Here is a 15,051-nt window from a genome sequence, read left to right as displayed (position 1 = left end):
ACCACATCCGTTAGATCCTGCACCTCAGGAAGCTCATCTTCCCCTCCTCACCCTGGGTATGGCTCCCTGCATCCCACAGCCTCGGACGGTGGGGCCCTGGGTGTGCCTTGCTGCATCCCAACTGGGACCCGCAGCCTCGGTCTGTGCAAAATCATGGAATGTCCCAACACTCGTACCACTCAAGCACCTCAATGGGTGGTACCTGCACCTCCTCCAGAGTGAGTACAAGAATGGGGGTTTCATCTTGCCCCCTCCCCTGCCCTGCCCCCTCACTCCCATGCTCTTGGTCTGAAAGGTGGGATTGGAAAATGTTCTCCTCTTCAGGTTCGTCCGTGTCTGAATTTTCTTCTGCTTCGGCTTCAGCCTCGTCAGGGTTGGCCTCAAAAAATGGTTAGCAGCAGAGGAGGGGCCAGGGTGGGTGGCATGAGTAGGCTCACACAGCACAGGCAGCAGACTGATTGAAGGACCACAATGAATGATAACACAGTGCATCAACCGAAGCGTAGCTGACGAAGCTATCCCCACGAACCAAACCATGGCTAGCCCGCGCAGTACTTGACTTTTGGCAAAGCCAGACTGTGGAATTTGCAGGACTTACCCTCTCCCTCGAGTGTGGGCCCAGCTTGAGCAGTGGTGGGTTGTTTTTTTCCAGGCAGGACCCATCAAAGTAGCGACCCTCTCTTCCAAGCGTGTCAGTGGGTGCAGATTTGCCGGGCCTCCTCCTGTTTGAGTTCTTTCCCTTTTGTTGTGTGCCACCTTCCTCTGCTAAGATGAAAATATAACTTTTTAGAGAGGATGTCTTTCTGCTGGGTGGGACATATACAGATGGTCACATTTACGATTGCAATTGCAATTGCATTGAATAAATGAAAATATTATTTACACTAACCATCAGAAGATGTAAATCCTGTGGGGCAGGAACCTGATGATGGCATCAGGACTCAATATTTAAAAAAAGGCAGAATAAAAGAAGTTCTGATTCTCTCTTCGCTGCATATATTCCCTTGTAACCTATAAATACAACCCCCATACGACTGTATTTCCTTTCTGTAGTAACTTGGGGCCCTGTTTAAGGCCAAATCACATTACTCATTTAGAGTACTAGGTACTTTCTAATGGTTAATTTTTACTCCAACCACAAAGCAGATACTTCGCACGTTATTTCAACAGGCTGGTAAAGTCATTTAAAGCAAAACATATGGTGCTCTTTCCATCCCATCCCAGCAGTGGGCATGATGAAATACTAAAAATGAAACTGTGGCTTCCTGTGAATAAATGTCTTCCTACAGTAACGGAGAAGTAATGACCCTTTATGCTTTTTTGGAAATTCTTGATAAACAGCATGTTACGAAGGATTGACTGACCTGAGCTGCTTTAAAATCTCCCTATTCATCTATTTATTTTTCAGGTTCATTGTTGAGTTGATCCAGTGTTATTTTTAGAATCATAGAAACATAGATGGTTACAGCATGGAAGAAGGCCATTCGGCCTGACGAGCTTGTGCCAGCTCTCTAAAAGAGAACTTCAGCTAGTCCCACTCCCCCGCCCTTTCCATGTAGCCCTGTAACGGCTAAACTTTCCACTTCACATCGCCCATATATCGCCCATATATCGCCCAAAACAGCCTTTCATCACCCATTTTGAATAAAAGTGGAAATTCAGCCTGGTGCAACGCCGAAAACTTATCCCCCTGACATTCGGCTCACATCGCCGAGCTGATCGCTGAGGTGATTGCCCACACATCGCCCAGCCCAACTTTCAGCACATCGCCGGCACATCGCCGGGCTGATCGCTCGCTGAGAACATCGCTGGAGAATAGTTGCTTTTTCCGGGCCTTCCTCACAGAACTCGGCACTACGGACGCCATTTTGAACGTTGGAGGAAGGGAGAAGGCTGCTAAAACAAGGGGCTTTTAACATCCTTTTACTGATAGATTCACTCACATTTATACTTATATTTAAATGTACAACAGTTGCATTAATGTTTTAACTTAACTTTACTTACGTTATTAAAAGACAATGCACAACAATTGTAAGATTCAACAAAACTTTATTATTAACAATTTCAATTTAAAACACCACCCCGCCACCCACTCAGTGCACCCCCGGCCCCCCCCGTGCCACCCCCCAACAGCAACAGTAACAAGAAGAACAAGAAAAACAATATAAACATGAACAACAATAACACCCTCCTCCCTACCCGCGGCCACGTTTCCCTCCAGATCCTGGACCCCCCCTGTGTCCTAACTCCACCCACCCGTTTTGCTCCCCCGGTACCGAGATGACGCGGGCATGCAGCAGGCATCGGCAAGACTTCCTGCCATGGTGGGGATGATGGTGGCACGATCGGCTGTTGGGTGGGTGTTGGAGGGGAAGACACAGCACGGGCAGGGACATTGTCTTCCAAGTCAGAAGGAAGTGCTCCCTCCTGACTTGCTTGTGTGCTGGGGGCTGTGCTTTGATCGATCACGGCATCTTGGGGTGCAGCGCCGAGCTCAGCCATCAACGCATACTGCAAGGCATTGGTGGTGGCGGTCTGTGCACGCAACTCTTCCAGCATCTGCTGCATTGCCTCCGCTTGGGCAGCAGACACCCGGGAAATTCCCGCATGAACTGCTGGAGATGCTCGTGATTTATCACGACCGTCTCCTTGCACAGGGAGATCAAGCCCTCTATCCGATCGTCCACTGCAGGCGAGTGCTGAGCTCGCTGACCTGACCTCCGTGGGATCGGCATGCGCACTACAATGCGCCTTGGCGTTGCTGGCTGCACACCGCTTGGTCCCGGTGCCTCTTCAGTCACAATAGCAACTTCTACGGTGGCCGCAGGTTCACCCTCTCTGTGGCTTCCTCCGTTTCTTCCTCCTCCTCCTCCTCTAGCTCAGTTGTATCCTCCTCCTCCTCCTGTGCGGCCTCCACTTGCGTCTCTGGTTGACCTTCAAAGCACAATTGAGCCTATTGAGCTTATTAGAACAGAAGGGTGCACTTTACCAATAAGACTTTACATATTTATGTATCATGTGGATTTAACTGCCCCAGAAAACCTGCCGCGGCTGCATCAGTCGCAGATGGATACAGGGGTTTATAGGGAGCGCACAGAGAAGAGGACAGTTGGCCAGATGACCTCCCTTTTTTCTTATTGCTTATGTTCTTATGATGTCAACCTGAGAGTAGCACAAAGGCTGCATCCATGACATGGCATGACATGACATCATCCGTACATTGCATTTTCATTAAATGATGTTACATTACTTTAAAACTGTTCCACACATCACTCACGTGATGCATGGGAGGGTCCCCACCAGCGCTGCTGCACGTTCCTCCAGCTCAATTAAAGTCTGCATGTAAGCAGGGCCCCCTCCGGTGTACCTCTGCCGTACCCTGTTGTTAGATATCTTCTTCTGCAAACGTGAAAATAGCATGGCATAAGCTAATTGACTAGGTAGTTTCATGGAAAGACAACAGCTTCAAATGTTACATGCAAATGAGATCCACAATTGATGCACACTTATAACAAAGATCAGCGTGTTTTGGATCTACATATGTATATATGCGTATGTATGTATGTAAGAATTTACAAAATTTAATTCAATCCAGGAGATTTACTATTACAGTTTTAATTACAATTTCATCAATACAATATAAAATCTGTACTTACTCTAGCTGACGCCACAAGGCTGTTCCAGCGTCTCCGGCACTGGTCGGGCCCCTTCGCCTCCTGTGACGCCGAAGAGGCGACGTCCACAATCTCGGACCACAGCTTCCTGTACGCCCGGGGTGGAGGTTTGCCCTTAGCATCCCGGGTATGTTCTGCCCACCTGGAGTGGACCTTCTCGACGAGAGCCTCGTTGGCCTCGTCCGAAAACGGCTTTGCACTTTTCCAACCCCCATCCACGCTCTCGGATGATGATGATGATGATGACATCACTACAATTTATCTAAATCTCCAACTCTCCAAAGGCAAAAAACACTTCATCCAAATCTTCAATGGCAAAAAACTCCACAACTCTCCTCCCTCCAACTCCAACAACTCTCTCCTTTATCTCTCCTGTCTCTCCCACCACAATCGACTTTACTGCACATGTGTGGATGACCCCTGAGCTCCTGAAACGCGCAAAATGCTGTCAACCGGGAAAAAAAATCGCATGCGCAGAAGCCCATTGCTAGGGAAGCTTTTGCCTTCCACATCGCTGGTCGTTCCTTGGGCGAGCGTCACATCGCTGACCTCTTGCATTGACCATTTAACTTCGCTGGCCTATCGCCGAGTGGAAAATCGCCATCCACAAAATGGGCGATGAGCCAGCAATCGGTAAGGCTGAGTCATCGAACATCGCTGGAATATTGCCCATTTTTTAGGCGATAGACAGCAAAGTGGAAAGTCTAGCACTAAATGTTTTTCCTTCAGGTACTCATCCCCCGAGGCTAAAGGACAGGTTGCGTGGCGCCAATTTCAAAAATGAGAACGGGGAAACTTGGAAGTTATTTTTTTGGTACAGTTGGATCCAAAAAAAAGTGGCGTAACTCTTGTAATATGCCAAAAACGGCATTGGGAAAATTGAGCCGCTCAAGAGGACATAGGCAGGCTGGTGAAATGGGCGGACACGTGGCAGAAGAAATTTAAGGAGGAAAAGTGAGAAGTGATACATTTTGGTGAAAAGAATGAGGAGAGGAAATATAAACTAAAGGGTAAAATCCTAAAATGGGTGCATGAACAGAGAGACCTGGGGGTGTATGTGCACAAATCGTTGAAGGTGGCAGGGCTGATTGAGAAAGTAGTTAAAAAAGCTTACGGGATCCGGAGCTTCGTGAATAGGGATATAGAGTACAAAAGCGTGGAAATTATGATGAACCTCTATAAAACACTGGTTCGGCCTTAGCTGGAGTATTGTGTCCAATTCTGAGCACCGCACAAAGATACATTGAAGCATGTCTGCTTGTCATTTACATTGAGTTACATCACGTGTACAGCACAGAAACAGACCATTTGGCCCAACTGGTCTATGCCGTCATTTATGCTCCACACTCCACACCAGCCTCCTCCCACCCTACTTCATCTAGCCCTTCAGCATGCCTTCTATTTCCTTTCCCCCTCATGTGCTTAGCTAGCTTTCCCTCAAATACATCGAAGCCATTTACCTCAACTACTCCTTGTGGAAGTGAGTTCCACATTCTTACCACTTTTTGGGTAAAGAAGTTTCTCCTGAATTCTTTATTGAATTTATTAATGACTATCTTATATTTATGGCCCCTAGTTTTGGACTCTCCGCAAGTGGAAACATTTTCTCCACATCTACCCTATCAAACCTTTCATTATCTTAAAGAGCTCTATCAGGTCGCCTTCTCTTTTCTTGTGAAAAAAGGCCCAGCCTGTTCAGCCTTTCTTGTTAAGTTATCCACTTAGTTCTGGTATTACCCTTGTAAATTTTTTTTGTAGCATTTCCAATGCCTATGTGCTTTTTATAGTATGGAGACCAGAACTGTGCACAGTATTCTAAATGTGGTCTAACCAAGGTTCAATACAAGTTTAGCATAAGTTCTCTGCTTTTCCATTCTATCCCTCTTGAAATGAATCCCATGCTTTGTTTGCTTTTCTTAACACCTTATTAACCTGTGTTGCTAATTTTAGTGATTTGCGTATCTGCACACCTAGATGCCTTTGTTCCTCTACCCCAGTCAGACTCTTATTATACTAGAAGTATGTGGCCTCCTCATTCTTTCTACCAAAATGCACCACCTCACACCTATCTATATTGGAATTACTTTGTCAATTACATGCCCATTATGTAAACATATTAAGCAGTGTTTTTTCACAAAGTTCCTTTGCATTAACTAGACCTTTGAGATTGTACTACCGATTCTTGAGTTCAAATCATTATTGTAAATTGTGAACAACAGTGGTCCCAGCAACGATGCCTATGGAACACCACTTTCTACCTTTTGCCAGTGAGTAGCTGTCCTTAACCCCTACTCTTTGTTTTCTGTTTGGTAGCTATTCATTCTGCTACCTGCCTCCTGACTCCTAGGGCGGGATTTTGCAAACCTCGGCGGGTCCAGGGCAGGCAACGTCCTTGGCGAGTCCCAATCCCGCAGTTGTGTTGATCCAGGTCTCCAACATGATTTTACCTTGATGGGGCTTGTTAAGCCCGACTGGCGATGTTCCCAGTCAATTAAAAGGAAGCGGGTCTGATGACGTCATCTGATGACCTGACATACAGCTCTACCCCATAGCAAAAAAAATTGTCAAAACACTTTTGAAAGACGCCAGTGCCCATTTTAAGTGTTAGTTAAGGTACATAAGAACATAAGAAATAGGAGCAGGAGTAGGCCATTTGGCCCCTCGAGCCTGCTCTGCCATGTAATAAGACCATGGCTGATCTGATCATGGACTCAGTTCCACTCCCCATAACCCTTTATTCCCTTATCGCTCAAAAATCTGTCTATCTCTGCCTTAAATATATTCAATGACCCAGCCTCTGGGGCAGAGAATTCCATAGACTTACAACCCTCTGAGAGAAGAAATTCCTTCTCATCTCAGTTTTAAATGGGAAGCCCCTTATTCTGAGGCTATGTCCCGTAGTTTTAATTTCCCCTATGAGTGGAAATATCTTCTCTACATCCATCTTGTTGAGCCCCCTCATTATCTTATATGTTTCGATAAGATCACCTGTCATTCTTCTGAACTCAATGTCTAATTAGTGGTTAATTGATCATTTTCTGTTTCCATAGGGCAAAATTGTTCCGTGGAAATAAAGTTCATGGAGAATATGATATCAGAGTGGAACAGGTTAGTATTTTATTCTATCTTCAAAGCTGTTGTTGAGTAGCATGACATGTATGTGAAGTGTGATTAATATATGGATATAGAATATAAGAACATAAGAAATAGGAACAGAAGTAGGTCATTCGACCCATTGAGCCTGCTCCACCATTCATTAAGATCATGGCTGATCTTCAATCTCAACTCCACTTTCCTGCACTATCCCCATATCCCTTGATTCCCTTAATATCCAGAAATCTATCATAAGAACATAAGAAACCCACAATTCTCTGTGGTGGAGAATTCCAAATATTCACGACCCTCTAAGAGAAGAAATTCCTCCTCATTTCAGTTTTAAATGGGCGACCCCTTATTCTTAAACTATGCCCCCTAGTTCTCGATTCCCCCACAAGTGGAAATATCCTCTCTGCATCTATCTAGTCGAGCCCCCTCATTATCTTATATGTTTTGATACGAATTACCTCTCATTCTTCTAAACTCCAATGAGTCTAGGTCCAACCTGCTCAATCTTTCCTCATAAGACAACCCCTTCATCTCAGGAATCAACCTAGTGAACCTTCTCTGAACTGCCTCCAATGCAAGTATATCCTTCCTTAAATATTGATCTCTGTCTTGAATATACTCAACGACTGAGCCTGCACAGCATTTTGGGGTAGAGAATTCCAAAGATTCACCACCCTCTGATGGAATTTCTACACATCTCAGTCCTACTTGGCCGACCCCTTATTCTGAGACTGTGACCCCCGATTTTAGACTCCCCAGCAAGAGGAAACATCCTCTCTGCATCTACCCTGTCAAGCCCTGTAAGAATTTTGTATGCTTCAATGAGATCACCTCTCATTCTTCTAAATTCTAGAGAATATAGGTCTCATCTACTCAATCAGTCTGGTGAACCTTCATTGCATTCCCTCTATGGCAAGTATATCCTTCCTTAGGTAAGGAGACCAAAACAATACACAATGCTCCAGGTGTGGTCTCACCATAACACTATATAATTGCAGTAAGACGTCTTTACTCTCATACTTAAATCCTCTTGTAATAAAGGTCAACATACCATTTGCTTTCCTAATTGCTTGCTGTACCTGCATGTTAACTTTCAGTGATTCGTGTACAAGGACACCCAGTTCCGTCTGAACACCAACATTTCCCAGCCTCTCACCATTTAAAAAATACTCTGCTTTTCTATTTTCCTACCAAAGTGGATGACTTCACATTTCTCCACGTTATATTGCATTTGCTATTTTCTTGCCCATTCACTTAGCCTGTCTATATCCCCTTAAAGTCTCTCTGCATCCTCCTCACAACTTACATTCCCACCTAGCTTTGTGTCATCAGCAAACTTGGATATATTACATTTGGTCCCTTCATCCAAATCATTGATATAGATTGTAAATAGCTTAGCCCCAAGCACTGATCCTTGCAATTCCCCATTAGTTACAACCTGCCAGTCCGAAAATGACCCCTTTTTTCCTACTCTGTTTTCTGTCCATTAACCAACCCTCAACCCATGCTAGTATATTACCCCCAACCCCTTGAACCCTAATTTTGTTTAAGAACCTCTTGTGTGACACCTTATCGAATGCTTCTGAAAATCCAAATACACCACATCCATTGGTCCCCCTTGTCTAATCTGCTAGTTACAACCTCAAAAAACTTGAACAGATTTGTCAAAAGCTTTCATAAATCTGTGTTGACTCTGCCCAATCCTATTATTATTTTCTAAGTGCCCTTTTACCACATCCTTAATAATAGATTCAAGCATTTTCCCTACTACTAATGTCAGGCTAACTGGTCTGCAGTTCCCTGTTTTCTCTCTTCCTCCTTTCTTAAATAGTGGAGTTACATTTGCTACCTTCCAATCTGCGGGGACCATTCTGGAATCTATGGATCTTTGGAAGGTGACAACCAATGCATCCACTATCTCTTTTTTTAAAATGTCTTCATGGGATGTGAGCATCGCTGGCAAGACCAGCATTTATTGCCCATCCCGAATTGCCCTCGAGAAGATGGTGGTGAGCTGCCTTCTTGAACCGCTTCAGTCCATGTGGCAAAGGTATTCCCTCAGTGCTGTTAGGGAGGGAGTTCCAGGATTTTGACCCAACGATGACAAAGGAAAGGTGATATATTTCCAAGTCAGGATAATGTGTGACTTGGAGGAGAACATGGAGGTGGTGGTGTTCCCATGCACCTGCTGCTCTTGAACTTCTAGGTAGTAGAGGTCGTGGGTTTGGGAGGTACTGCCAAAGAAGCCTTGGTGAGTTGCTGCAGTGCATCTTGTAGATGGTACACACTGTAGCCATGGTGCACCAGTGATGGAGGGAGTGAATGTTGAAGATGGTGGATGGGGTGCCAATCAAACAGGCTGCTTTGTCCTGGATGGTGTTGAACTTCTTGAGTCTTGTTGGAGCTGCACTCATCTAGGCAAGTGGACAGAGTTCCATCACACTCCTGATTTGTGCCTTGTAGATGGTGGAAAGGTTTAGGGGAGTCAGGAGGTGAGTCACTCAGCACAGAATACCCAGCCTCTGGCCCACTCTTGTTGCCACAGTATTTATTTGGATGGTCTAGTTAAGTTTCTGGTCAATAGTGACCCCCAGGATGTTGATGGTGAGGGATTCGGTGATGGTAATGCCATTGAATGTTAAGGGACAGTGGTTAGACTCTCGGTTGTTGGAGATAGTCATTGCCTGGCAGTTGTGTGGCGCGAATGTTACTTGCCACTTCTTAGCCCAAGCCTGAATGTTGTCCAGATCTTGCTGCATGCGGGCATGGATTGCTCCATTATCTGAGTAGTTGCGAATCGCACTGAACACTGTGCAGTCATCAGCGAAATCGCCACTTCTGACCTTATGATGGAGGGAAGTTCATTGATGAACCAGCTGAAGATGGTTGAGCCTAGGAAATTCCCTGAAGAACTCCTGCAGCGATGTTTGGGGGCTGTGATGATTGGCCTCCAACCACCACAACCATCTTCCTTTGTGCTAGATATGATGCTAGCCAGTGGAGAGTTTTCTCCCTTATTCCCATTGACTTCAGTTTTACTAGGACTCCTTGATGCCACATTAGACCAAATGCTGCCTTGATGTCAAGGGCAGTCACTCTCACCTCACCTCTGGAATTCAGCTCTTTTGTCTATGTTTGGACCAAGTCTGTAATGAGGTCTGGAGCTGAGTGGTCGAGACGAAACCCAAACTGGGCATTGTTGAGCTGGTTATTTCAACCTCTTTCAAAACCCTAGGATGTAGGTGTAATGGTTTTATACAAGTTGCCCCCTCCTGGGGTAAAATGCAAAACATGTTCAGCTGACAATTTGGCACTTAATAGAAGACCAGTTTGACAATTCCCTGCTAATCGATGGCAATGGTAAACAGTCTGTCCTGTTACACTATTGGACTGAACGGTAAAGATTGAAGAGCTGTGATTTGTGAGGAGCAGTTTTCACTATTCCTTAGTAGGTGATAATAAACTTCAGGGACTGACAGCAGGCATTGGAATAATGACAATTACCTTCTGACCAGCACAGTACAAAGTGAAAATGTGCGATACCATTTCCTTGGTTTAAGTATAATTCATCTCAATAATATACCAAAACAAATAATGCTTGTGCCTTAAGAGATATGATTACTCATCTGTCACCCCTTATAGAACTAACCTAGTGTAATGTATGTACCTGTGTAGAGCTGTTGCATTGTGAGTGGCTTAGCCAGTCATGTGATGTTCTCAAGACTCAATAAAACCCCAGTCAGTTGGGCCTAGGTCATCCACGATGAGGTATGCAGTTGTGAGCCTAGTGGATGAACTTGTAATGTGATTGTTAAATCTTTGTTAATAAACCAACTATTTCTTAATAGCAATGTTTTGCTATGAATTCTTAAGCAAAGAACCATGAAGCAAATACATTACACCTAGTATTAGATTTTTGTTTTAAATATTGCATGACGCAGTCTCATTTGTTTCATGTGACTCCTTAATCCTTTGTAACAAAGCAGAAAAGATTACTTGCTGATATCACAAGTGAAAGACAGCAGGCTAGTAATAACCTTTGATGGTATTAATGGAAAAATGAATAATATGTTCATGTGGCATTCCTACATCTGCCACTTCAACTGAGACATTAACCTATTAATTTACAAGCATGTCATAAGAACACTTTGTGCATATGTCTGCTAATATCACCAATAGTAATTTCTAACTTAATGTCTCACACAAATAGATAAAGGTGTCTTTAGTTTTATTTCAGTTGGTCCAAAAGTATAATAAAATATTTCTGCAATATTTGGGACCTACTTGTGTATATTTTGGCTTTTGGAATAACGTGCACTTGGTTAATTCTGTTTAAATAACAAGTGAATGGAATTTGCCCTTCCTGGGGTTTATTTTGACTCTTGGGTGACTGACCGTCAGTGTGCACTGCTCAACCATCCATTCTGGCGGTGAAGAGGCCCCAGTGATTTTGAGGCTTTGGCCTCATTTTATATTCACCAGGTGAGCCGCAGGGCACCACATTGGTGTCCCTAACACAGCTCGCCAGATTCAGCAAAGGAAATCGGACAGGAGCTGCTGTCAGGAAGGTAAGTCACGGGGTGAGTGGGGATTCAGGATCGCAGAGGGTGAGGTCCTGGGGCGGCAGTGGCCCAGATCATTTTTATGGACCCTGGAGTTGACTTCTTGCTCCTCTGAGACACACAGAAATAATTTAATATTTACTTTTGCTGGTCGTCTTCTCTTCCATCTTCCGTGGAACTGATAAAAGCCTGCACTGCACAGGCTCGTACTGAATACATACATTTACATCACAGGACCCTGGTTTCCATATTAAAATGCGCCGATTGCCTGAAACAGGCAGATACTTTGGACACCCAGCGGTAGGCCCATTTTAAAATGGCACCTGACACATCATCAGTGTTAATGGGGCAGTAAAGCTACCGACTCCATTTTGAGGCCGTTACCGCCCCTTAATGCCCACGAAAGGAGTGAAAATCGATCCCATATCTGATAGCTGAGGGAAATCTCCTAGTGTTAATAAAATACCCAGAATATAATGGGTCACATTTTGCTGTAACACGGCCTCTAACAGCATCTGCGATTGGATCAACTTGCCCTTGCACATTAGGATTTTGAATTGTTTTACGTGGCAAGTTGCTGAAAGTGTGAACTGATAATGTTGCAGGGAGGGAAACTGGACATCTGGGACCTAATTGTACAGGGCAACCAACAGAGTGTCTCCTTAGCCAATCAGATTGAAGGGCTGAGAATTACAGTGCAACGACTGAGAAGGAGGGTGAATTAGAGTGGGTGAATTCAACGTCAAATCTGATAGAGAAATAGAAAGAGGGAAAGAAGGATTGGATTAAGACTGAGAGAACGAAGATTCAGGAAGAAAAAGTGAAAGGATATTAAATTAAAAATGCAGTATAATGTGGATAAATGTGAGGTTATCCACCTTGGGGGCAAAAACGCAAAAACAGCATATTATCTGAATGGCGGCAGATTAGGAAAAGGGGAGGTGCAATGAGACCTGGGTGTCATGGTTCATCAGTCATTGAAAGTTGGCATACAGTAGGCGGTGAAGAAGGCAAATGGTATGTTGGCCTTCATAGCTAGGGGATTTGAGTATAGGAGCAGGGAGGTCTTACTGCAGTTGTACAGGGCCTTAGTGAGGCCTCACCTGGAATATGTGTTCAGTTTTGATCTCCTAATCTGAGGAAGGATGTTCTTGCTATTAATGGAGTGCAGCAAAGGTTCACCAGACTGATTCCCGGGATGGCAGGACTGACATATGAGGAGAGACTGGATCAACTGGGCCTTTATACATTGGAGTTTAGAAGGATGAGGGGGGAGCTCCTAGAAACATCTAAGATTCTGACGGGACGGGACAGGTTAGATGCGGGTAGAATGTTCCTGATGTTGGAGAAGTCCAGAACCAGGGGACACAGTCTTAGGATAAGAGGTAGGCCATTTAGGACTGAGATGAGGAGAAACTTCTTCACTCAAAGAGTTGTTAACCAGTGGAATTCCCTGCCGCAGAGAGTTGTTGATGCCAGTTCATTGGATATATTCAAGAGGGAGTTAGATATGGCCCTTACGGCTAAGGGGATCAAGGGGTATGGAGAGAAAGCAGGAAAGGGGTACTGAGGGAATGATCAGCCATGATCTTATTGAATGGTGGTGCAGGCTCAAAGGACCGAATGGCCTACTCCTGCACCTATTTTCTATTTTTCTATGTTACATTTTTAAATCTCCAATAACAATTAATACCTGAAGGAATGAAACTCAGCATTTGTAATTGTTAATTTTCAGTGCCAAAGAGGTTGAGCAGCTGAAATTAACACTTATCACATTGTTAAAAGTGTAATTTAGACTGAAATGGCTTGACTTAACTTTCTGCAGCAAGTTTCATTCGTATCTACCGCGCAAATACGCCGTTCAATGCATTTCAATGGTGACGCAGTCAGACAGATTCTGTATTTGCGAAGATAAAGGCAGGGTGGCACAACTCGGAGAGCAACTTTTGGATTTTTGAGTTTAACCGTGCATCTGCCCCTCGCCTGAAGTGCCATTAGTCTCGCTGTTATTTTGACAGCAAAATCTGATCCGTTATATAGAATGTAAATGGCACAAACAGCATTTCTTTATATATATTGGCTAATAGCATACTTGGCAACAGATCTTGCATTTTATATGGAGCTAAGTATTCACAAATATTTCACAACTTGCCTGTCAATTTGGTAATATTTTGTGGGAAAGAACAGCCCAGTAAATTTAACACATCATTCTCATTAACTGGAATTTTTCAAGCTGGTACATAATGATGTCCAGAGACTGACTCAAGAGGCTTGCTCACATGGCGTAGAAATTAATGTTGCTAATTTTGGTTAACATGTGTCCCCAGTATTTTAGAGGCGTTCTCGCCCCATTTAAAAGTAAAGAATGTAATACAAGAATAAAATAGTGGAGGAATGTAATTTGAAAGTAAGTATTCCTTGGCTAACAGCAGTAACAATTTCTTGGCTCTTGTATCTAGACGGTGCCTGCACCTGTAAAAACATACTAAAGACAAACATAAGACTTACATTCATTTTATTTTGAGATAATCAGTCTTATAGGATTATCGAAACTGTGCACTGCACAGCTTATCTTACACATGAGTCATTGGAGGTGAAATAACCGTGTGGTTGACAGTGAGGAGGAAAGCTGTAGACTGTAGGAAGATATCGATGAACTGGTCAGTTGGACAGAAAAGTGGAAAATGGAATTCAATCCGGAAAAGTGTGAGGGGCAACAAGGCAAGGGAATATGCAATAAATGGGAGGATACTGAGAGATGTAGAGGAACAGAGCAACCTTGGAGTGTATGTCCACAGATCCTTAAAGGTAGCAGGACAGGGAGCTAAGGTAGTTAAAAAGGTATACGGAATGCTTTCCTTTATTAGCCAAGACATAGAATACAACAGTAGGGAGGTTGTGCTTGAACTGTATACAACACTATGTAGGTCACAGCTTGAGTATTGCGTGCAGTTCTGATCACCACATTACAGGAAAAATGTGATTGCACTAAAGAGGGTACAGAGGAGATTTACAAAGATGTTGCCAGGACTGGAACATTTTAGCTATGAGGAAAGATTGGATAGGCTGTGGTTGTTTGGAACAGAGGAGTCTGAGGGGAGATTTAATTGAGGTGTATAAAATTATGAGGGGTCTAGATAGAGTGGATGGGAAGGACCTGTTGCCCTTAGCGGAGGGATCAATAACCAGAAGGATTAGAGGGGAGTTGAGGAAAACAAATTCACCCAGAGGGTGGTGTGGGTCTGGGGTTTGCATCACATTTAAAAAGTACTTGGATGTGCACTTAAAGAGCCGTAATATACAGAGCTACGGATCTAGGGCCGGAAGGTGGGATTCGGCTGGGTAACTCTTTTTCGACCGACACGGACATGATGGGCCAAATGGCCTCCTTCTGTGTTGTAAATTTTCTCTGATTCTATGATTCCTCCCATCAGTAATTTTAATGAAAAGGTAGATGTGACTGACGAACGGGAATTTTTTGCTAAAATTATTCGATAGGCGGAATCCCACTGCGTTTGAGTCTTGAGAGATATTAGGTCCCTATCACTTCTGAAATGATCACAAACACCCTCGACTGCATTATCCTCCATACCTGTGGGCTCCATCTAGTGGTGATCTACAGTGTCTGCACCCTCTGGAGACAGGAAGTGAATCAAATTCACTTCATGTTTTGTCATTCTGAATATTAAAATCCAGTCATATGCTTCTTA

General features: G+C 44.0%; 1 protein-coding gene across 1 annotated transcript in view; it reads left to right on the top strand.

The window, feature by feature from the left end:
• Positions 1 to 15,051, top strand: part of syn2b (synapsin IIb) — a 625,573-nt gene that overhangs the window by 304,649 nt on the left and 305,873 nt on the right. Inside the window, exon 2 of the mRNA XM_070895371.1 lies at positions 6,725 to 6,782. Coding sequence (XP_070751472.1) covers positions 6,725 to 6,782 — 58 coding nt within the window. The remainder of the gene's footprint in view (positions 1 to 6,724; positions 6,783 to 15,051) is intronic.

Source organism: Pristiophorus japonicus, chromosome 12, assembly GCF_044704955.1.
Source record: "Pristiophorus japonicus isolate sPriJap1 chromosome 12, sPriJap1.hap1, whole genome shotgun sequence".
In the NCBI taxonomy this organism is placed as follows: domain Eukaryota; kingdom Metazoa; phylum Chordata; class Chondrichthyes; family Pristiophoridae; genus Pristiophorus; species Pristiophorus japonicus.
The sequence above is the reverse complement of the archived record's forward strand: the minus strand, read 5'-3'. Positions and strand labels throughout refer to the sequence as shown.